Genomic DNA, 24378 nt, shown 5'->3' on the forward strand with positions numbered 1-24378 from the left:
TTTCTTGCAACACTTTGCACATTAACACGATTTTCGTGGATCTCATGACCACATTCTTGGTGCAAATCACTGAAGTTTTCTTTTTAGGCACAAACTCTCTTCCTCTTCCATTTGTACTGCTTTCTTGTTACGCTTTCTTGTCCCCTTCCTCTGCTGCTTATTTTATATAGGATATTAAACAGGAGGTAAGTAGCAATCGATTAGCACAAGATTTCACTCGCGATTGGATGGAAATTACGATTATACAGTGACTCCTAAGAAAATTCAACATTTTACTGGCATGTCTGAAAAGTGGGCATGATCTCGACAGAATCTGAATCTGAATCGCCAGAGCTGTTGGAAAATGTGTTGGCGTAATTGGATCTCCAGGGCATATAGAAGGCTTGGCTGCAGTTCCATCCTAAATGATGCAGTGGAAAAAAAAATCATCAAAGCTTTTGGAAGCAACTAAATGCATTGATGGCAATGATTACATAAAAATGGAATACAGGAGAAACCGTTTGGAGTTAATGCTCTGATCTATCTGTGAACCTAAATGGCAAGGTATTTCAGTGAGGTTCCTTGGTTATAAAAATGGCAGGTCTTTCAGCTGATGCCCAGTTATGAATTATATATTGGAGGGCATCAGTTTTTAAACTCTTAACTCATTATTATTTCCCAGACCTTATCCTGGTTTTTCCAGTGTTAAAGTGACAATTCACAAATCCCAAGTTTTTAAGCTGCACCGTAATCAATTGTAATAAGTGTGGGAAAGTTGTGTGTTGCCCAGAATTCTTGTGAAAATGTCCCATCCTAAATATCTGTTCCTTTTTGATTATCCTCAGCCAGAAAGCTTCTGTAGTGCAGTGTTATGAATGACATGGGCTATAGCAACATTCCAGAAATGTTAAGAGGATTTCATTTCAAGTATTGGGGGATTGGTGTAGGGTGGGGGGCGGAAAGGGGAGGGACAGCAAGCTGAAATTCACCATTGTATGAAATAAATGGCTGTTGAAGCTTTTGTTGACATTTAACTACAATGAAAATAAAACCAAGCTGCTGATTTCAACAAATACCCCCTTCACACCATGTAGTCTTGGTTTACAATACATTTGTGATCTGTAGCATTATGTAAGCATCAAGAGATGAGTCAAAATAAATATTGCCAATTTTGCTGTTTTATATTTGATTAAAGTATCAAAACTTTTACAATTTTTGCTCAAATTCACATTTTCCCCCTGTGAATCATATTACAAAGTTGAGTGCTGAGTCATATGACGCTGCAGGGATTCTATATTTTTTGTCTTGTGCATTCAGAATTCTGAACTGCTTGATTCGATTAGATAAGTGTTAGTAAACCACTAACTTTTTTTTTTTAGCTGATTAGGGATTTCAAGAGCACCTAGGTATATTTAACCAACTTTGTAAGCTTCAATGAGCCTCTTTTGACTTTAAGCAATGTTTCAGTAACCAATATATCCTGCATTAATGATACTATCCAGTTAGTCCTTATGAAAGCTTGTAGTCAGTCGCTACATGCTTAGCATGTTGGAAGTTTTAAGATTTAGGCTTGCTTTGAGTTACAGCAGCTGGTGTTTTGTGTTTTTTGAAAACATACTTATTGGGTTCATCTGCTTTTGATAGAGATCCGTTTGCCTTTGGTGATGAACGTGATTTAAGACGCGATCGCTCTCCGCTCCGACCTGCCAGAGATGAACGAGATGCAAGAGATCCTCTGTATGATCGGTACAGGGATGCCAGGGATCCCAGAGACCCAACCTACAGGTAAAATTATTACTTTTGGACTTCTCTCTCGCAATAGAATATTATTTCCAGCAATCAGAAGAGCAATCTGTGTGCACAGTTTTGTCCAAAACTGAAGTAGCAATATAGTCCCTGTCCCTGTTTAAAACAATCACTCACTTATATTGGGCAAAATGTGGTAACTATTAATCATTTGCATTAACATCTATTTTAAAGTTGTTGGTTATAGAGTCTTAAGTGCTCCATTTATTTTGGGCAGAAACAGATGTGGCAACATCCAGTTTGAGATTTGTAACATCTTATTAAAACTGGTGTTTACCTGCCATAAAGTCTGTCAAACTGTCGGTCATAAGATGTCAATCCTTTGTGGGAGAGGAAAAATGCCACGGCAGTAACTTTGCAGCTTTGGGGGAGTGGGAAGAGACCGGCTCTTAACATGATTTAAATTTTACCCGTGAATACCGGTCGTAGAATCATAAAATGGTTACAGCACGGAAGAAGGCCATTCGGATCATTGAGCCCGTGCCGGCCCTCTGCAAGAGCAGTTCAGCTAGCCCTGCAAATGTCTTTCCTTTTAGATACTTATCTAACTCCCTTTTGAAAGCCGTGATTGAATCTGCCTCCACCACCCTTTCAGGCAGTGCATTCCAGATCTTAACCACTCGCTGCGTAAAAAAGTTTTCTTGCGTTGCCTTTGGTTCTTTTGCCAATCGCCTTAAATCTGTGTCCTCTGGTTCTTGGCCCTTCTGTCAATCACAGAAACCCCACAGTGCAGATAGAGGCCATTTCAGCCCATCGAGCCTGCACCGACACACATCCCACCCGATCCCCATAACCCCTACACCAACACATATCCCACCCTATCCCCGTAACCCCACGTATTTAATCCCCCTAACATTAAGGGTCAATTTATCATAGCCAATCAAACTAACCCGCACATCTTTGGACTGTGGGAGGAAACCGGAGCACCCGGAGGAAACCCACGCAAACACGGGGAGAATGTGCAAACTCCACACACAGTTTCTCTCTCTCTACTCTGTTCAGACCCCTCATGATTTTGAACACCTATCAAATCTCTGCTCCAAGGAGAACAACCCCAGCTTCTCCAGTCTATCAACATAACTGAAGTCCCTCATTCCTGAAATCTTTTCTGCACCCTCTCTAAGGCCTTCACATCCTTCCTAAAGTGTGGTGCCCAGAATTGGACACAATACTCCAGTTGGGGCCGAACCAGTGTTTTATACAGGTGGTTCATAATTTCCACACATTTGTACTCTTTACCTCTATTTATGAAGTCCAGGATCCCGTAAGAACTGCTTTTTCAACCTGCCCTGCTACATTCAACAATTTGCACACATTTCTCTGTTCGTGCACCCCCTTCAGGATTGTAGCATTTTGTTTATATGTCCTCTCCTCATTCTTTCTACCAAATTGTATCACTTCACACTTTTCTGCGTTAAATTTCATCTGCCACGTGTCTGCCCTTTTCACCAGCCTCTGTCTTCTTGAAGTCTAATACTCTTCTCGCTGTTCACTATACTTTCACGTTTTGTCATCTGCAAATTTTGAAATTGTGCCCTCTACACCCACGTCCAAGTCATTAATATATATCAAGAAAAGCAGTGGTCCTAGTACCGACCCCTGGGGAACACCACTGTATACCTTCCTCCAGTCCGAAAAACAACCGTTCACCACTACTGTTTACTATCACTTAGCCAATTCCATATCCATGCTGCCGCTGTCCCTTTTTATTCCATGGGGATAGTTCAGGAAAGTGGAGATGAGGTAGAAATCAGCCATGATCTTATTGAATGGCAGAGCACTCTCAAAGGGCCAAATGGCCTACTGCTCCTATTTCTTATGGTGTAATATTTGCAATTCTCCAGTCCTCTGGCATCTAAGGAGGATTGGAATATTATGGCCAGTACCTCCGCGATTTCCTCCATCAATTCCCTCAGCATCCTAGGATGCATCCCATCCGCTCCTGGTGGTTTATCTACTTTAAGTACAGCCAGCCTTTCTAATACCTCCTTTATGGAGTTTTATCCTATCCAGTATCTCCACTACTTCCCCCTTTTACTATGTCTATGGCAGCATTCTCTTCCTTGGTGAAGACAGATGCAAAGTACTTGTTTAGTACCTCAGCCATACCCTCTGCCTCCATGCATAGGTCTCCTTTTTGGTCCCTAATTGGCCCCACCCCTCCTCTTACTACCCTTTTACTATTTATATGCCTATAAAGAGTTTTGGATTACCTTTTTATGTTGGCTGCCATTCTATTCTCATAAATAACAGAAAATGCTGGAAAAACTCAGCAGGTCAGGCAACATCCGTGGACAGAAATTTGAGTTGACGTTTCGGGTCGAACCCTTCTTCAAAACTGGAAAGAAAAGATAGATCGGAGGCAGGGCTGCGATCAGACAAAAGAATAAAAGAAACAAAAGAAGTAAAAAAGAGACAATAAAAGGTATTAGAAGCTAGACGAGATGGTAATAGGCTGAGATTGGGTGTAAAGTGTACTGGCAGGGCAAGGGATAGCTGCCAGGTGTAAGAGCGAAACAAAAGGAAGTGGGGGGGGGGGGGGGAGAAGGAGTGGAAAAATTACAAGAAAAAATGAAATAGGGGCCGAGGTTATGATCTGAAATTGTTGAACTGGATATTGAGTCCGGAAGGCTGCAGAGTGCCTAATCGGAAGATGAGGTGCTGTTCCTCGAGTTTACGTTGAGCTTCTGTGGAACAATACAAGAGGCCAAGGACGGTGAGGTAACAATACAAGAGGCCAAGGACGGTGAGGTGCAGCCAACTCGAGGAACAGCACCTCATCTTCCGATTTAGGCACTCTGCAGCCTTCCGGACTCAATATCGAGTTCAACAATTTCAGATCATAACCTCGGCCCCTATTTCATTTTTTCTTGTAATTTTTCCACTCCTTCCCCCCCCCCCCCCCCCCTTCCTTTTTGTTTCGCTCTTACACCTGGCAGCTATCCCTTGCCCTGCCAGTACACTTTACACCCAATCTCAGCCTATTACCATCTCGTCTAGCTTCTAATACCTTTTATTGTCTCTTTTTTACTTCTTTTGTTTCTTTTATTCTTTTGTCCGATTGCAGCCCTGCCTCCGATCTATCTTTTCTTTCCAGTTTTGAAGAAGGGTTTGACCTGAAACGTCAACTCAAATTTCTGTCCATGGATGTTGCCTGACCTGCTGAGTTTTTCCAGCATTTTCTGTTGTTATTTCGGATTTCCAACATCCGCAGTATTTTGCTATCATTCTATTCTCATACCCTCTTTATTTTCTTTTTCACTTCTCTGACCTTTTTATATATAGCCTGATTCTCCGATGTATTTGCAACCTGACATGTCATACGCGCTCTTTCTGCTTCATATTCTCTTGCTCTTTTGTCATCCAGGCCGCCCTGACTTTAGTTGCCCTGCCTTTCCCCCTAGTGGGATTGCACCTCAACAGTACCTGAACTATTTCCTCTTTAAAGGCATTACAGTTTTGCCTGGCAATGTTTGGGCCAGATCTGTTCTCATCCCACTGAAATTGGCCTTCTCCCGCACCCTCTCCTTCCCCCACCAACCCCAGTTAAGCATTTTTACTCTAATTGCTCCCTGTCCTTTTCTATAGCTAATCTAAACCTTATGACACTATGATCACTGTCCCCTAAATGTTCACCTACTGACACTTGCTCCACTTGACCTACCTCATTAACCAGATCCAGCAATGCCTCCTCCCTCGTCGGGCTGGAAACATACTGATCAAGAAAGCTCCCCTTTTCTGCCCTTAACATTATTATGATCCCAGTCTCTCTCAGGATAGTTGAAGTCTCCCATTATTACTACTCTATAGTTCTTGCAAATTTGCTCCTCCATATCTTTCCCACTATTTGGTGGTCTATAGAATACACCTAGTAGCGTAATGGCGCCTCTATTATTTCTTAACCCTAGCCATATAGATTCTGTCCTTGATCCCTGTAGGACATCCTCCCTCTCCAGCACCTTGACCAATACTGCCACACCACCTCCTATCTTTCCTGAACACTTCATAACCAGGAATATTTAATACCTAATCCTGCCCTTTTTTGAGCCAGGTCTTAGTTATTGCTACATCATCATATTCCCATGTGGCTATTTATGCCTGCAGCTCACTTAATCTTGTTTACTACGCATTGTGCGTTCACATACATACACTGTAAAGCCATCGTAGAAAATCCTGTATTCTCTTAGTTGGACCCCACCTAATACCTTACTATTTCTTCATTTAGTGCTCTCTGACTCTCCCAACCCTTTCAGCACTTTATTTCCCCTTTCTAATGCTACATCCTGGCGCCCATCTCCCTGTAAATAGTTTAAACCCTCCTCAACAGCACTAGCAAACCTCCCCGTGAGGATCTTGGTTCCGGCCCTGTTGAGTTGCAACCCGTCCAGCCTGTACAGGTCCCACCTCCCCCAGGCATCTAAAGCCCTCCCTCCTGCACCATCTCTCCAGCCACGCATTCATCTGCGCTATCTTCCTATTTCTATACTCACTAGTGCGTGGCACCAGGACTAATCTGGAGATTACTACCTTTTTGAGGTCCTGCTTTTTAATCTCTCTTTCCTAGCTCCCTGAAATCAGCCTGCAGGACCTCATTCCCTCTTTCTACCTATGTCGTTGGTACTGATATGGACCATGACCTCTGGCTGTTCACCCTCCTGCCTCAGAATGTTCTGCATCCGCTCAGTGACATCCTTGACCCTGGCACCAAGGACGCAACATACCCTCCTGGAATTACACCTGCGGCCGCAGAAACACCTATCTGCTCCCCTAACTATCTAATCCCTTATCGCTATTGCTTTCCCACTCTTCCTCCCCTCCTCCCCCCTGTATAGCTGAACCACCAGTGGTGCCCCAGACTTGGCTCTGGCTATACTCCCCAGAGGAACCCTCACCAGTTCTTAGAACCGAATACTGGTTGGGGGAGAGAGAGATGCACTCTGGACTCCTGCATTTTCTGTCTGGTGGTCACCCATTCCATTTCTGCCTGCACACTCTTTATCTGCGGCGTGACCACCTCCTGAAACGTGCTATCCATGAAGCTCTCGGCCTCATGGATGCACCGCAGTGACGCCAGCTGCTGCTCAAGCTCCAAAACTTGGAGCTCGAGCTCCTCCAGCTGATGACACTTCCTGTACATGTGGTTGTCCAGGACACTGGAAATGTCCTGGAGTCCACACATGGCACAGGAGGTACATTCCATGGGACTGAGCTGCCCTGCCGTGCCTTTACTTAATAGACTATTAACTAGAAACATCAGCTACTCGCCAATCGGCTTCTTCCCTGGTTGTGAAGTCACTTTAGCTGTTTTGCAATTGTTACTTTTTTTTTTGCTGGAGGTACTCCGCCTCCTCGCTGCTGCAGTCTGTGCACACTCTCTGGGCCTCCCGCTCGATTTATACTCCGCCTCCTCGCTGTTGCTGCTGCAGTCTGTCCACACACTCTGGGCCTCCTCAATTTATACTCTGCCTCCTGCTGTCCTGTGACCTCACTCCTTTTTTTAAGTTGCCACTCTGCTCCCTTTTAGCAGTTGCCATCGCTCCTGCTTAGATCCACGCTGTAGCAGAGGTGTGATGACTGGGAATTGAACCTAGGTCATCTGCTTGGAAGGCAACTATGCTTGCCACTGCACCACCATTACACAACTCACTCAAGTATTCGCCTTTGCTTAAATCTATTGGTTTTATAAAGGGTGCCAATCTCCCCTGTTGTCCGGTTACATCCCGGGATACAGACTGAGCAAAATTTCTCACGGTTTCAGGCCACTGGGTATTTACACGGAGCGAGCTCTGAAATGAATAATTGGAACATACTGAGAATCATGGTCAGTGACATTAAAATCTGTTAACTTGTGCTTGTGTTCTGTTTGATTTTGCAGTTTGGTTGTTACTGAACTAATCAAAGCAAATGGGAACCTTGCAGTCATGGTTTATTGTACAGAAATTTCATACATTAATTAGAATGTATTAAATTAGACCATGCTAACCAATTGTCATTCTTCATTTCAGGCTTGCACACCAGATAGCAATGCTATCCAGTAAAAATCATTGGCTAGCCACAGGCATGGCTACAGCGACAGTTTTAACCACATGCACTCTCAAAATACATGTAAATGTATTCATATATGTATATTTACTTAACCAGATTCAGTAACCAAGGAAATAAAGCACTCAAATGATCAAAAAACACTCATTCTGCTTTGTGTTACCATTTTACTAACAAATGAACAAAAAGGTAAACACGGCAAATGAGTTTTGAGATCACATTCCCATCAGTGTCAATTCATTTTTTTTTTATCTTAACTAATCAGAAATGAAATATCCCAAATCTGGATTCCCAATTAGCTATATACGGTGAATGGATTAGATAACACTGCCATATAGAACATAGGTCATCAACCATTGGGAGAAATCACTTGGTAACATAACTGCAAAAAGCAGTTTCTTTTAAAGTAATGTGATTTTTCCCGTCGACCATAAAAGACTGTTACTTAACTTGACTGTTTTACCTGAGTCAAAAGTTGTGGCTTGCGGTACTGCTCCAGTGTATTGTCTCAAATGTGACATTAATTCTCCCCTTTTCATGTCCCATGGCTTTTTTTGAAAGAGTGGTGTTCTGGTGTGTTAGTCAGCATTCCTTCTTCAACCAATTAGTAAAACAGATTGACTGACTAGTTACTCATTTTGGTGCTGTTTGGGGACCATTGGTTTTCTCCAAAGTTACTGCACTTTAGTCATCTGTAGTTTTGAAGTGTGTGGATGTCATTAAATTCTATATAAATGCAAGTATTATAAAGATGCTTTGCTCAGTGTTCCCCTTTTGGTTTCTTCTTGACTTTGTAAATTGAGTTTAATTGAAGTTTGAAGCTATTCCAAGTTTAATTTATAGTTTTGTGTTTTTTGATTACATCTCCAGTTGTGCTTTGCCTAGACAAAATTGCAGTCTCTTTGTCGACTCCAAACTCCCATGGGGTACTGGCAACCTGTACATTTGTCTTTCCTGTCTTCCACTGGTACACGTCACAAAGTAGGTTTAGATGAGAGATCTTTCAGCCTATTTGATCTCATCTTTCTAGTATAACTGTCTTCCCACTACAGCAGCTAGATGTTTCTTAAATGTGTCCCAATTTCATGGCCTTTCACATCTTTGCTAGCTGTTGATCACCTTTGTGCAAATAAATACTTAATTCACCTCTGTCCTAAAAGGCACCCTTCATAATTCTCAATTTTTGTTTTCTTGGTTTAATGTCCTGGCAGTATATAGAAGCAATGTTTTGGGTCTACTTTATCCAGTGGTGTCTTGTATACTTCCCAGAGGTCCCTTCTGAGATACTACTTGAGGCTAAAGAACCCTAGCTTATACAGTCATGCTAAGTATATCGAATGTGGCCGTAGGCGGTTGTACAGCTTCGGCATGATCTGATGTTTGAATTCAACTAGTGGCAGTATTCAACTCGTGGCATGATACTTTAGTATCCTGTTAGCTCCACAGTCGTTCAGCTGGGTAGGACTACGCTCACCTGGTTCCATTCTTATCTATCTAATCGTAGCCATAGAATTGTCTGCAATGGTGTCTCTTCCCGCTCCCGCATCATTACCTCTGGTGTCCCCCCAGGATCTATCCTTGGCCCCTTCCTATTTCTCATCTACATGCTGCCCCTCGGTGACGTCATCCAAAAACACAGCTTCCATTTCCACAGGTATCCTGGCGGCACCCAGCTCTACCTCACCACCACTTCTCTCCCCCCCCCCCCCCCCCCGCGCTATCTTTGTCAGACGGCTTGTCCAACATCCAGTGCTGGTTGAGCAGAAATTTCCTCCAGCTAAATATTGGGAACACCGAAGCCATTGTCTTCGGTCCCTGCCACAAACTGCATTCCCTAGCCACTGACTCCATCCCTCTCCCTGGCAACTGCCTGAGGTTGAACCAGACTGGTTCACAACCTTGGTGTCCTATTTGACGCTGAAATGAACTTCCAACCACACATCCGCCTATTTCCACCTCCGTGACATTGCCTGACTCTGCCCTGCCTCAGCCCATCTGCTGCTGAAACCCTCATCCATGCCTTTGTCACCTCTAGACTGGACTATTCCAATGCACTCCTGGCTGGCTTCCCACGTCAATCCTCCGTAATCTTGAGGTCATCCAAAACTCTGCTGCCTGTGTCCTAACTCGCACCAAGTTCTGTTCATCCATCACCCCCGTGACCTATATTGTCTCTGGATTAATCAATGCCTTTTAAAAAAAAATCTCATCCTTGTTTTTAAATCCCTCCATGGCCTCTCCCCTCCCATCTCTAATCTCCTCCAACCCCCAAGATATCTGCACTCCTCTAATTCTGGCCTCTTGAGCATCCCTGATTTTGATCGCTCAACCATTTGCAGCTGTGCCTTCAGCTGCCTCTAACTAACTAAAGGAAGGCTTGCATTTATATAGCGCCTTTCACGACCACCGGACGCCTCACAGCACGTTACAGCCAATAGAAGTACTTTTTTGAAGTGTAGTCACTGTTGTAATGTAGGAAATGCGGCAGCCAATTTGCGCACGGCAAACTCCCTCAAACAGCAATGTGATAATGACCAGATAATCTGTTATTATGTTGATTGAGGGATAAATATTGGCCAGGACAATGGGGCCCTAAGCTCTGGAATTTCCTCCTTAAACCTCTGTTTCTACCTCTTTCCTCCTTAAAACCTCTCTTTCCTCCTTAAAACCTAACTCTTTGACCACTCTTTTTGGTCATCTGCCCTAATGTCAGTGTCAGCTGTGGCGCAGTTGGTAGCGCCTCAGTCAGAAGATTGTGGGTTCAAGTCCCACGCGAGACTTGAGCACAAAATCTAGGCTGATACTGCAGTGCAGTACTGAGGGAGTGTGCTGCTGTCAGAGGTGCCGTCTTTCAGATGAGCCATAAAAGACCCTGTCTGCTCTCAGGTGGATGTAAAAGATCCCGTGGCACTATTTCGAAGAGCAGCTGGGGAGTTCTCCCCAGTGCCCTGGCCAATATTTATCCCTCAATCAACATAACAAAAACAGATTATCTGGTTATCATATTGCTGTTTGAGGGAGCTTGCTGTGCGCAAATTGGCTGCCGCATTTCCTACAGTGACTATGCTTCAAAAAAGTACTTCATTGGCTGTAAAGTGCTTTGAGGCGTTCGGTGGTCATAGAAGGCGCTGTATAAATGCAAGCCTTCCGTTAGTTGGTTAGTTAGTTTTATAACTCTCCTGTGAAGTGCCTTGGGATGTTCTACTACATTAAATGCACTATACAAATACAAGTTGATATTTACTTTAATATCATCTCAATTAATATCATCTCAATGGTTAGGTCCATGTTGTCCAGAAACATTAGCAACTAGTCACGCTTGGTAAAATAGGAATCCAGGTGTGGATAATTGTATTTCTGACTAGTAAATAAGAGTAATAGGCGCAGTCGTTTGGCACGTGGTCTCCAGACTCAGTTACACAGTATATGCATGTGTACTTCACCCTTTTGGGCCATTTGTTGGTAAAATAGCCAGATGAAGAGCAGTGCACGAGTGGTTTGTAATCGTGCAATGCTTTACTTCCTTAGTTACTGAATGTTCGATATTTAAATAAATATGCACGTGAATACATTTACCTGTATTCAGTGTGCGTAAGGGGTTTTCTACTAAAATTGGTGCATGTGGCTAAAACTGTCACTGTGGCTAGTCAGCAATTTCTATTGGACAATACTGGTTTAGACGTGCTGAGTGACTAACACCCATAGGCCTTTAACTTCCCCGTTGGTGAGCTCTATCTTCCACTGGAGTGCATTCTTCTTTGCTTCCATTGTGCATTTTTCTAGTTTCCACTGATGAGCCCAGGTGCATAAGATCTCAGCTGCCTTTGAGTCCATGGTCTATTGGTAGTTCACATCATGCATACACTGGTTATTTTCAGAGGTGTTCTTCCATTTTGGTTATGTAATTTTCCAATTGAGGTTGGTTTGTAGCTATTAGATACAGTTGCCATTCTTGTATAAGGAACTATGTTTGTCTGTTGTAACATCCCCACCTAACAACCTCTCTTTTAATGTCAAAGTCATGGACACAACTGATTGTTTGCTGTTGGATGTGTCTTCCCTGGTTTAATAAACCCTCCGCAGTCATTTAGCATGTCAACTACAGGAAACTTTGATATCTGGCACTGACGGGATCTAGCTGGTGCCGTACCATCAAAAGTGCTGGACATACCAGCGTTAATGTTTAAATATATGGAACTGAAAAGCTCCGTGTGAATCAACAAACCCTGTTGCTTAGCAACAGCTTCAAAACAGTCGGCTGCAGCTGCAAGCGTCTCTAGCTGAAGCTGTTGCTATAGCTACAGACCTTGCAGTGCCTGACTGGGGGGGAAAAAAAGCAACGATAACTAAAAAAAAAAAAAACTTATAGAAAACAGCTTCTGATTTTTGCCGTTAGATCGAGTGTTCCGGACATATAACCTCCGGATAAACCAAAGTTTCCTGTATCATGTTTTTCCCTGATTACCCTCTTACTGTTAATGCTATTGTAAGAATTTTTTAGAGTTCATGTTTTGCACCTGCAGCTATAACCTTTTCCAGTTTTCTTTTGGTACCCCTAATTTCTCCGATTTGTTGCTGTACAATCTTGTACTTGGTCCAATGGTCAGCCTCTTCTCTCTCCATACAAACTTTTTTTAAACTGCTTTTACCATCTCCCCATATCTCTCGGTTCTTGTTCCATTGCTGCACTGTTTCCAAAGCCAGAAATTGTCCTGTTAAAATTGTCTAACAATTCAGCTATTTCTAATTTGCATAAGTGGATCTGGAAGAGATTTGTTTCTCGTGGGCCTCCTGCGGCACCTGGGTTAGGGAGCAATCATATGCTATTTTGATGAGCTCAGCATCCTTCCCACTTGTGTTCCCAGTTTATGTATGCCTGGTTGAAGTCTTCCCCCCCCCCCCCCCCCCCCCATGTCCAGTACCTTTTTGCTTGCCCTTCTAACACGGTCAAAGTGATTCATTTTTTATTTTAGCTGAGCAGTTTGTAGCAAACCCCAAACATGGTCAATAAGGAAGTGTCTATAAGGCATTGCCAGGGAATTTAATAACTAACTAACTTTTTCTGCAATGTTTGCTCAGCTACCTCCTACACGCACCCTTTGCATAAGGTAATTTCTGTTGTCTTGTACCCTCCTCTACACCGATGATCCCCCCCCCCCCACACCCCCCCGCATGCCTTGTATGTTATATTTACTTCCATTGTCTGTGATTTGCAACAACAGAATAATCGTTTGCTATCAGTGCCCTTTTATATGAAAAGAAGTGAATTTTTTCCCAATTGAGTGTCTCAGCATGAGTAATATTGCAGGTGAAATCATATTGGTTCAGAATCACCTTGCTGCAAAGGTTATTTACCTTGTGTGTAGTTGTGGTTGGCCATGGAGCAGTTACAAGACCATTCCCTTTAAAGATGCACTGGTGGAGCCATGTTCTACAAAGGCTCATGTAGTTGGGGAAGGTGTAATGTCTATTCCTGTAATAAAAGGTATTTGTCATGAGTATGTACTTGAGACCAAAAATACTGTAAATAGTGTAATTTTATCATCCTTATTACAGACGTAAAGTGGGTCGTCATTAGCTTAATTGTTCCATATTAAGCCCCTTGTTTATTTTTGTGTTTTGACAATGTTCCAAATAAATGCTGTGGGCTTTTTAAGAATTTCTGTTTTTGACCCAATTTTTTCACCTAATTTTGATGTTGTGATGTTGTATACAGCCTCTCTTGTTCCCTCTCATTGTTATTTGGAAAGGAATGCATTACTGGGCCAGGAGGATCAGTTACTTGATCTGCTAGCCAAGCGCATCAGTAACTTTTACAAGGTCCCATATAAAGTGAACCATTGGAGCCAGTTAAACAAGCTGGGTAGCCTGCAGGATTTATATTTTGGTATGGCTATTGAGAGCCCCAGCCTAGAGTTGTTTGCAGTCAATAGTGACTACCTGCCTTCAGAAAATATATACTTTAAAGTATGCAAGACAAGCAGAAATGCATTGTATACTAGTGTCTCAACTTCAGTACTCTGGTTTGATGCACTGGACTTCCTCAAGGTTCTTACTTCAGTCTTCTAACTGTCCTTGGGTAGGGCTGTAGGGAAAGCACTGCCGTGTTTCACTTCCATGAAGGGCCCTGGAAGGTGTGGTCACTTAAGATACAGCATGCAAATTAAATTTGGTTCTGAGCAAACTAAAGTCAGCCATTTGAGCCCGTGTGTTCTTGATCTCCAGCTTTTATAGTTCAAAACTGCAACTTCACTCTTACTGTAGCATATAGTTGGTGAACTTTATGTTGTTGGATCCCCTACTTAATGTCACTTGCAGATAAGCCCTCATTTGTGTCCGAACGTGTTTGCCATTGTTGGGATAATATGAAGAAAAGAAAAATCATGTTTGTATAGCATCTATCATGACCTCAGGATATTCCAGAGTGCTTCATAGCTAATGAAGTACTTTTGAATTGTAGCTATTGTAATGTAGGAAAATATGGAAGCCAACAGTCTGCAAACAGCAGTGAGATGATGGTTGGAAGGATAAATGTTCACCAGGATAGGGAGAGCCCCCTGCTCCTCATTGAATAGTGCCATGGGATTTCTTTTACATCCACAGGAGAGGGAAGACGTTTAATGTACCATCTGAAAGACTGCACCTTGACGGTGCAGCACTTGCTTAGTACTGCACTAAAGTAAAAGCCTAGATTATGTGCTCAAGTTTCTGGAGTGGAGCACTAGCCCATAACTTTTGGACTAAGAGTGCTACCACTGAGCCAAGGTGGACACCTTGATAATGGCAGGAAGGTTTTGTCCATCACTTCGTATCTTGATTGAGAGGACGCACTGTTCTGATTATACATGTAGGGCAATAGCTTGCTATGTGGATAGGCTGGAGTATCCTCATGGCAAAGTTACTTGTCTCACACAGGATGAAATCATCAAAACTAATGACTAAACAAGTTAATAAAAGTGGTTTAGGAAGGGATTCCTTCCCTTTATTGGATCTGGTTCACCAGAGAAGAGAGAAGGATCGACATGTGTACCCTCTGTACAGCAAGTACCTGGTGCAGTCATTTCTCTCTGCAGTTATTGTCCTGGTATTTTTAGTCAAGACTAGTGTTTGGCTATTATAATCGTGTAGCTGAAGGATCAGCTGTCTGAGACCAGCTCCAATTTGTTAACTGTAGTACTTGGTGGTTGAACAAATGAGGAAAAGTGGCAAGCTATGGGTCACTACGCATGTCGTAAGCAGCTTGTTTTTTTTTCTTTAAAAGTGGAAATTCTATTACCAATAATTCACTTACTTTCAATTACTTCCTTTTTGAAGTCCGACCTACATGTATAGAGGATGCTTCTAATCTTTGACCCGATATTGATTTGAGGTTATGGTGTCTCGTCTTCAGTGCCTTTTTTTTATTCCTGGAGTGTTGGTGCTTCCTTTTTCAGATAAAGAACTGAGAGCAAAGCCTCTTAGTAGAGCAGGGAAAGATCTCTCAACAATTGGTGTCCTTTTCTTAAAGGAACAGTGCTCTAAATTCGCCTGTGGGATGATGGCCCACAGTTTGTGTATGAAGCTGAATAAAGAATGACAATTGTTCCAAACATGTAAAGTATCTTATTTTGCAATTTTGTTCGATTTGGTTTTCTTATTAAGCGAAGCAAATGGTTAGATATTTACTTTCAGCGGTACAAACCTTTTGAGTCAAATTGAAACTAAAATATTTTCACACTTGAATTTTAGAGTTTTTTAAGTAAGATCTGTGTTTCTCATGGTTCAACCATAACCCTTTGCATTGCAGACGGGAAGAAGTCTATGATCGGTATTATCGCTATGATGATATTTTGCGAAGGAAAGAGGAGCCCTATATGGACAGATTCCGTGAGCCATGGGATCCCAGGGCACCTCGTGAAGTTGATGGTACGTCATAGGGCAGATATCCAAGCTCAAAGAAGAGAATGGACTGAATTATGCATTATTGTACGTAGCCTAGCAAATGCTTTAGGTGATGAAGGTTTCAAGTTGTAAGTTTATATACTTTGTATATGATTTTATAGTGCTCTAGCTTTTTGGTGGTCAGTATGGAAAATAATTTCAGATGTTTGTACCATACCTTTAGATTCTTTTTCATTTTTCATCCTCCACATGAATAGGTACTTGTGGGAGAATCTTCACATTCTATCACTAGCCCCCTTGTCTGAAGCAGTCCTGCTGTTCCACATGAAAAATGTGGTAATTTCTGGCAGTAATGTTTTAAATACTCCCAGTAGTCTGCTTCATAATCCAATAGGGCTTCCCCAGGAATGTGACCTATGCATAGTGATTCTAAAAGGAGTGTGCTCGTTTCTCCAGCCTTTGCAGCAAAATGTATTCCTGTCCAACTTGGTTTTAGCATCCAGTGTGTTGGGGTATTCCAGACCCAAGGAGGCAGTGCTGACATGATCTGGTTTTCATGGCTGTACAGCTCTACATTTTTCTAGGTGGTCTCCTTTCCACTAGATTGCTTCATAATCATGCTGCTTGATTGATGCATCCTTTGAAAGGGATGGAACTAAAGTGAAACCTATACAAACGGACACGTGCAAATAACAGACACTTATTGACCGTCTCAAATAACTTGTAATAATAGATATAAGCTGCACCTTGAAACCATGGACACTTGCAAATTATGAACCACGGGCAGCCATAAATGCTTCCAAATCTAACACTGGACGTGCAAGTAAGTGTGAGGTGGAATAAACGGCTTTTATGGAATGGTGATCTCTTTACTCAGCATCTATAGCAGTAGAGAAACTGCTCTACCTTTGGGATTGAATGCTTGCAACGGCTCTATCCCAGGGTAGAGCCATTTTTTCTGCTACAATGGGAAGCTTCCCAACATCCATTCGACAAAAGCTGGGAACTGCACCGTGCAACATCATGTCTCGCTCAAGTTTCCAAGAATAGGGAGCCTTGAAACCGTGTTTTGGGGGGGGGGGGGAGAAGGTTGGGGCTTGGAAGACTGGGGGGTAATGGGGGAGAGAAGGGTGGGGGGGGAGGAAAAGAGATGGATAGTGGGGGCTTCGGAGGAGAAATGGAGAGAATAGTTTCTTCTTTCCCCCCGCCCTTGGTTTCCCCTCTGCTCATGGGTGGCCTCCTGGTTCTTGGAACTTCTCGCATAACCGGCTGCTGGGGTGAAAAAAAGAGCTTGCAGCAAGCAGTAATCATAAGTATAGTAGAACAGATTAATTTAAAATCTAAGTTGGTTTAATGTTTTTTTTTCAAGATCCTATGAGAAGAGAGCGCCGAAGAGAAGAACTGTATCGGCAGTATTATGATGAAATCCAGAGACGTTATGATGCTGAAAGACCTGTGGATTGTTCAGTTATTGTAGTTAACAAACAGCAAAAGTGAGTTAGAGAAAAATGCTTGTATTTATATAGCGCCTTTCCATGACCTCTGGATGTCCCAAAGCGCTTTACAGCCAATGAAGTATTTTTGAAGTATAGTCACCATTGTAATGTAGGAAACATGGCCGCCAATTTCTGCAAGCAAGGTCCCACAGACAGCAATGTGATGTCCAGATAATCGGTTTTGTGCTGTTGAGGGATAAGTACTTCAATTTCAGTTTCTATATTGGCGAGGAAAACCGGTAAAATTGAATTGGAATATTCACGAGGACGGCTGTCTTTGTAATCTTTCTGCTTTGCCTGATCTAACATACACAAACTATTTTTAACTGCTTATGATGATACTAAATATATATAGAATTTCTCTGGAATACTTTAACAAGTTCTTCCTAACAGAGTGCGGAGTCTAGAGTTGGGAGTCTACATTGACTTATCATTTTTTGTTAAAATTGGTTATTTTACAGATTTAGTTAAATAAGTTATTTCCCTCAGTTCTTATTACCCACCAGCTCTGGCAGTGTGCTCTGATGCAGGAAAAGCAGTTTGAGCTACACAACTGCCACCTGTGAATGATTTCCCTGCCTTTCTCTTCTCCCCCTTCTGGTTGAAATTAGGAACTCCTTTTGGTGAGGAGAATCAAATCTCTTTCCACTCTTATGCTATGTGTATTTCTACCACCTGTTACAGCACAATTTGGCATTATAGGACCAATAAGCCATTAATAGTAGACGCCACAAAATTGAAAATTTTGATGGTGTTCCAAATGGCTGATCTTTTGAAGTAGCTTGTAATGGGAAAAGAGGTACAAAATGAAAGGAAAGCTTAGAATTCATTAGTATTGTATACCCCAGAACTCTGCCATTGTTTATAGCCTGTCCTATTCCAGAAACTCGGGTTTCCTGGAAGCATCACATTGCTGTGAGCTTAGAGTACTCTTCGTGCTTCAGTCTATATTGGATATTATGCCTTGGTCAAAACAAAAAGCATTAGGCTGCTTATTTAGCTAGAGCCATTGATTTTTAGGGGACTAATTTATAATATCGCTTTTCATTGCACTATAATAGGGTTCTATGGTACTGCTTTTGGGGCATGCTGTTGCCTACCAGGGATAGTTAAATACTGATTAAAAATCTATATTAAAGGGCGGGGTAAGGTGCAGTTTTTTTGTTTTTGTCATTGCAGCAATAGAAACTAAACTACAGGTTGATGAGAAATAACAGAATTCATTTTGCTATCGTCCAGGTTGATGAGGGCAAGTTACAAAGGCAATGGTTTCTCTTGTGGGACATCGAGTGACTTCCTATAGAATCTATATAGCACTTCCCTTAGATTTAGCATCAGTTCTGTTTTCTCTGCCTGTAGTAGGTTCTGATTTTGTGATGCGTGTTGCAAAACAATATTTTTCCCATGTTTGGGATTGAGCACTATGTACCAGCATTTATTCTTATACCAACTGGCTACTCTTGCATCCTATATTCGTGGATTCTTAATGTTCCAATTGCCACCTGCCTTTGGAGTTTTTCTTTAGGTATATAAGGGGGTCAACTACTGGGAGCCTTTGGAAACCTTCATGTCTGGCACATATAATTGCTGATCTAGTTATTTACTGTCTCTCCTTCCCCCCCCCCCCCCCCCAAAAAAAAAGGCTGTGTCAGTCTGCAGACCAAGTGTTAACTGGTGTGCCTCTGCCGTGTACTCTTACTGTATAGCTTGCCTGGTGCAGTTGAATACTTAGCACAATTTGCACTGGCAACTCTAACTGAAACGTAATATCTTTGGCAGGGTTGCTAATATAAAATGTGGCAGTTTTTGTGCACTTGTCAATCCTGGGCTCCAGGAAATTTCTCAAATTTACATGGGTATGGGCTCCATTTCTCAGATTAGTCAACAAAAAACCTCCTTCGCAGCATTGCACAATAGACTTGGATGTAAACTGCTAAATGTCTGAATTTTGGGCCACTGACCAAACATAGCTACTGGAGATGCCTTTCAGCAAAGAAGTTTACATTGACTGAAGCCCCTTGAGAGTGTGCATTTCTCCATGGTTGTTTTCCACAATAGAAAGTTCCTATTATTAAGGATGTGGTAACAGTGCATTTGGAAAATCACTGATTAGGCAGAGTCAACACGGTTGTGTGAAAGGGAAATCGTGTTTGATAAATCTATTGGAGTTTATTGTGGATGTAACTAGCAGGATAAATGAGGGGGATCTGTAGTAATATATTGATTTTCAGAAGGCATTCGATAAGGTGCCACACAAGAGATTGTTGCATAAGATTAGGGCTCATGGGTTTGGGGATAATATATTTGCATGGATTGAGGATTGGTTACTGGACAGAAAAGAGCAGGAATAGCAGGGGTGGCAGGGTTTAACTAGTGGGAGTGCCTCGAGGATCAGTGCTTGGGCCTCTATTTACTATATATCAGTGACTTGGATAAGGGGACCGAGTGTAATATATCCAGGTTTGCTGCTGATACAAAGCTAGATGGGAAAGTAAGCTGTGAGGAGGACGCAGAGAGACTGCAAAGGGATATAGACCAGTTAAGTGGTTGGGCAAGAAGGCAGGTGGAGTAAAATGGGCCATCAATATAAGAGAGTCACCAAAAAATCAAATAGGGAATTTAGAAGAAACTTCTTTACCCAGAGACTTGCGAGAATGTGAAATTCGCTACCTTGGAGTAGTTGAGGCAAATAGTATGGATGCATTTAAGGGGAGGTTAGATAAGCATATGAGGGAGTAAGCTGATAGTTAGATGAGGAAAGACTGGAGGAGGCGCGAGTGGAGCATAAACACCGGCATGGACTGGTTCGGCTGAATAGCCTGTTTCTGTGCTGTATACCATATGTAATCCTATGTGTGGAAGTGAAAAATTGGCCACCTTGATGGGCAGAATCAAAAAGCAGAATATTCTTTTAAAAGGTGAGAGACTAGTAAATGTTGGTATTCAGAAGGATTTGGTGGTCCTTGTACATGAATCACAATGTTAACGTGCAGGTGTAGCAAGCAATTAGGAAGGCAAATGGTATGTTAGCCTTTTATTGCAAGGGAGTTGAGTACTAAAGTAAGGCAGTCTTGCTGCAATTATATAGGGCTTTGGTGAGACCACACCTTGAGTACTGTCTCCTTGCCTAAAAGGATATACTTGCCTTAGAAGGGGTGCAACGAAGGTTCACTAGATTGATTTCTAAGATGAGAGGGCTGTCCTATGAGGAAAGATTGAGTAGAATGAGCCTATATTCTCTAGAATTTAGAAGAATGAGGTGATCTCATTGAAACATACAAGATTCTTTGAGGGCTTGATAGGGTAGATGCAGAGAGGCTGTTTCCCCTGGCTGGAGAGTCTAGAACTAGGCATAGTCTCAAGACAAAGGGGTTGGCCACTTAGGACTGATGAGAAATTTCGTCACTGAGGGTTGTGAATCTTTGGAATTCTCTACCCCAGATGGCTGTGGATGCTCAGTCGATGAGTATATTCAAGGCTGAGGTGGATAGATTTTTGAGCCTGAAGGGAATCGAGGAATATGGGGATAGGGCAAGAAAGTGGAGTTGATGTGGAAGTTCAGCCATGATATTAAATGGCGGAGCAGGCTCAATGGGCCGTATGTCCTACTCCTATTTCTTTGTTTCAGCTTTAAAACACAAGAACCTATTGCCTTCAGTCTTGCTTCAGAATAAACTGTTCTGTGGCTGCAACCTCCTTTTAGGTTTCATGTTACTGAAGACTTTGTTCTTCGGAGTATCCTGGGGCATCTACAGAGATGCTATTGTCTGCTTCTCCAGAATTGAGACTTTTTTCCCCCCTTGAAAGCTTATCCAATCCCAACTGGGACCAATCTAATCTTGGGTACTATGACTAATTCCCAAGGCTCTGACAGGAGGACATGGTCCTTGTTCAATAGATATAGCAGCTTTTAATAGGGTCACTTTGCAACAGTGCTTCAGATCTGATTACCTCTGCGCCTTTGAGTACTTTTGTTTCTCTAACTTTGCTTTTCTACTGTTTTTGTGTTATGTAGTGAGAATATCTGAGCAAATATGTTTTGTAACAGTTAAGTTAGTCTGGTTTTATTGGGGGGAATTTTAACCTAAGAGAGAGTGGGTTGGGGATGTGGGGGTAGTTGGTGTTAAAAATGTGAATCACAACTGGAACACACCTCCAACTTCCGGATTAACGGGGGTGGGCCAATCCTCTGCCAGGGGGTGGGTCATCTATCTATTTAAATATAATGAGGCTGGAAGCCTCTAACCTCCATTTTGAATTTAACTGTAGCTGGTCAGGTTTTGCACACCTCGGTGTGGTGGATCCAGGAGGTAAGTGCCTTTACACTTGCCTACTGAATCCAACATCCCTACCTAACCCACCCCTCTCGATTGGAGGCCTCCAATTTCTCTCTTCCTCCTCTTTTTCCCCCCCCCCCCCCCCCCCCCCCTTGCTGGCCTGCAATCGCGATGGTCTGGACCATCACCCCCAGCTCCACCGGCTGGCCCACGATGTTTCTTGCATGTAGATCTTAATTTGTAGATCTTCACCTGTAGATGTTACATTCTGTTTTTTGCACTTGAACAGGGAATATGCAGAGTCTGTTGGTCGAAAGGTTCGTGACCTTGGTATGGTGGTCGATTTGATATTTCTGAATACTGAAGTTTCGCTTACACAAGCTCTTGAAGATGTCAGCAGGGGAGGCACGGCATTTGCTATTGTCATTACTCAACAACATGAAATACACAGATCGTGTACTGTCAATATCCTGTTTGGAACACCACAGGGTAAGCTTTGCCCTCTAAACTAGTTTAGTGTTTAGCTTTGCAATAGCTTTATTTCTTCTTTGACTTGTACCGTGGATTAGTAAGTATAATTTTTTAGGAATAGGTAAAAAGTTGATTTTCTTGCTGCTTTCTCCATTGTGTAATTTTAAAATATTGTGGTTTTCCTGAACTGTTGTATTACTGCTAGATGTGTGCTTTTACTATTTGCTGACTATGTGGAATCAAACCAACAGAGCTGGGATTTTGTGATTGTTGTGAGCTTGGATTCTTCAAATGTTCAGCTTCCATATACATTAATATTTACAGGTTCCAATGGGGGATAGGAAATTATATGCTTCAGAAATTTGCACTCTTGAACTGCCACTTTGGTCCATTTAATCTCATTCTGTTTAAGGCCTCATTTTGGCCTATAGCTTTAGCTTCCTCCCATGCAGCATGCTGGAAAAGCTTTTACCTTTTTGGCATTCATTCTGAAACATTTCAGCACAGCAAAAGAAAGCTATTTGAACAATTTTTGTAATTTAACCATCTTCGTGTCTAATGCACTTTTTAAGCAATTCAAAACCCACAACACTTGTTCTCTTTTTAACACTGCAAATTTCAGAATTGAGGCCTACTCCAAGCTTGGTGAATGATCTTTCACAACTGTCTTATTTGCTGGTAGGCTTGTCCATGCCAAATATCCACAGTCAGTTCTAAACAAAGATCTTGAGTTTAGCTTCCTCCAATCACCTTTTGTCAGAATTAATTTCAGGTAGCAAGATTTTTGGGAGTCTTTGAGGAAGCTGATGCAGCCTCCTAAAGTAGCTTGTGATTAAAACTATTTGGATCCTCAAAGTAATTTCTTTCAGCTTTAGTGGAAAATCTGCCCAAAATCTATACCTCCTTTTATGTATGACTAGCAACAACAGTGTGACTGAAGTGTCATTTTTTTGCAACTTCGTAAAGCCATGGTATTGTTAGAATGGGCAGATAAAACATCCTATCTTTGAGGAAGGAGGTGGGAAGGAATATGTTGGAGCATCACAGGGGACCTTCAAGTTTACTGGTGCCACTTTTTTTGATAACCTAGGCCCCAGTTAAGACCTTTTAGACTGAAGTGCCTACAGTGTGGTTTGCACCATTTCCTTATAGATTGTAACTAAATTGATGAGGGGGAGAGCCTTGGCTAATTTGTAAGACTTCTGCAGTTTAGATGGGGCCTTGAGGCTTTAAAAAAAAAATGCAAGTGACGCTTAAGAGACGGCTCATCCCAGCTCAGAAAAAAGTTATGAAAAGGACCCCCCTCTCGCCCAGTGATTGTCTGCCTTCCTTCTCTATTCAACTTAGAACAATTTACAGCTCCTGCACTAACTCTCTAGTGGGGGCTGCACCTATTTCTGGGTAACTGGGAACTCTTGACAAATAAATGCTTGGGTAAAATAAAGGGGAAATGGTCAAAAAGGGCTGCACCCTACATTTTGAATTCTTGGGGCAATATTGTGGAATAGAACTCTCCTTAGGCAGTCTCTCGGAACCGAGGATGACTTACTTCCGCATTTAAAAATGAGTTCTCGGGTGAGTAATGAGTCCAATCCGGGACCTGCAGTCTCTGTCGCAGGTGGGTTGAAGGGGCGGGTGGGTGGGGTGCTTGGGTTGACGTGCGCTGCCTGCGCTTGGCTTCCGCTTGCTCCTGGCGAAGAGACTCTGGCGCCTTCCTGGATGCTTCTCCACTTGGGTGGTCTTGGGCCAGGGATTCCCAGGTGTCGTCGGGGATGCTGCACCTTTTCAAGGAGGCTTTGAGGGCATCCTTGAAGCGTTTCCTCTGCCCACCTGGGGCTCTCTTGCCGCGCTGGAGCTCCGAGTAGAGCGCTTGTTTTGGGAGTCTCATATCGGGCATGCGGACAATGTGACCCGCCCATCGGAGCTGATTGAAAGTGTGGTCAAAGCTTCGATGCTGGGGATGTTGGCCTGAGCAAGGACACTGACGTTGCTGTGCCTATCCTGCCAATGGATTTGCAGGATCTTGCAAAGGCAGCGTTGGTGGTACCTCCAGTGCTTTGAGGTGCCTGCTGTACATGGCCCATGTCTCTGAGGCATACAGCAGGGAGGGTATCACTGCTGCTCTGTAGACCATGAGCTTAGTGCCGGGTTTGAGGTCCTGGTCTTCAAACACTCTCTTCCTCAGGCGACGGAAGGCTGCACTGGCACACTGGAGGCGGTGTTGGACTTTGTCGTCGACGTCTGCCCTTGTTGACAGTAGGCTCCCAAGGTATGGAAAGTGGTCCATGTTGTCCAAGGCCTTGTCGTGGATTTTGATAATTGGGGGGCAGTACTGTGTGGCGGGGGCAGGTTGGTAGAGGACCTTTTTCTTACGGATGTTTAGTGTAAGGCCCATGCTCTCGTATGCTTCGGTGAAGGTGTTGACG

At 42.8% G+C, this 24378-nt stretch overlaps 1 protein-coding gene across 5 annotated transcripts in view; it reads left to right on the plus strand.

Moving 5' to 3' along the window:
* ncoa5 (nuclear receptor coactivator 5) overlaps positions 1–24378 on the plus strand; it is a 48674-nt gene that overhangs the window by 19222 nt on the left and 5074 nt on the right. For all 5 annotated transcript variants that reach the window (XM_086005254.1, XM_086005251.1, XM_086005253.1 and 2 more), the window contains 4 exons: positions 1624–1764; positions 15614–15732; positions 17078–17201; positions 21771–21970. In XM_086005254.1, coding sequence (XP_085861380.1) covers positions 1624–1764; positions 15614–15732; positions 17078–17201; positions 21771–21970 — 584 coding nt within the window. The remainder of the gene's footprint in view (positions 1–1623; positions 1765–15613; positions 15733–17077; positions 17202–21770; positions 21971–24378) is intronic.

Source organism: Somniosus microcephalus, chromosome 13 (assembly GCF_052327205.1).
Source record: "Somniosus microcephalus isolate GS21.2 chromosome 13, FLI_Smic_1.0, whole genome shotgun sequence".
In the NCBI taxonomy this organism is placed as follows: domain Eukaryota; kingdom Metazoa; phylum Chordata; class Chondrichthyes; order Squaliformes; family Somniosidae; genus Somniosus; species Somniosus microcephalus.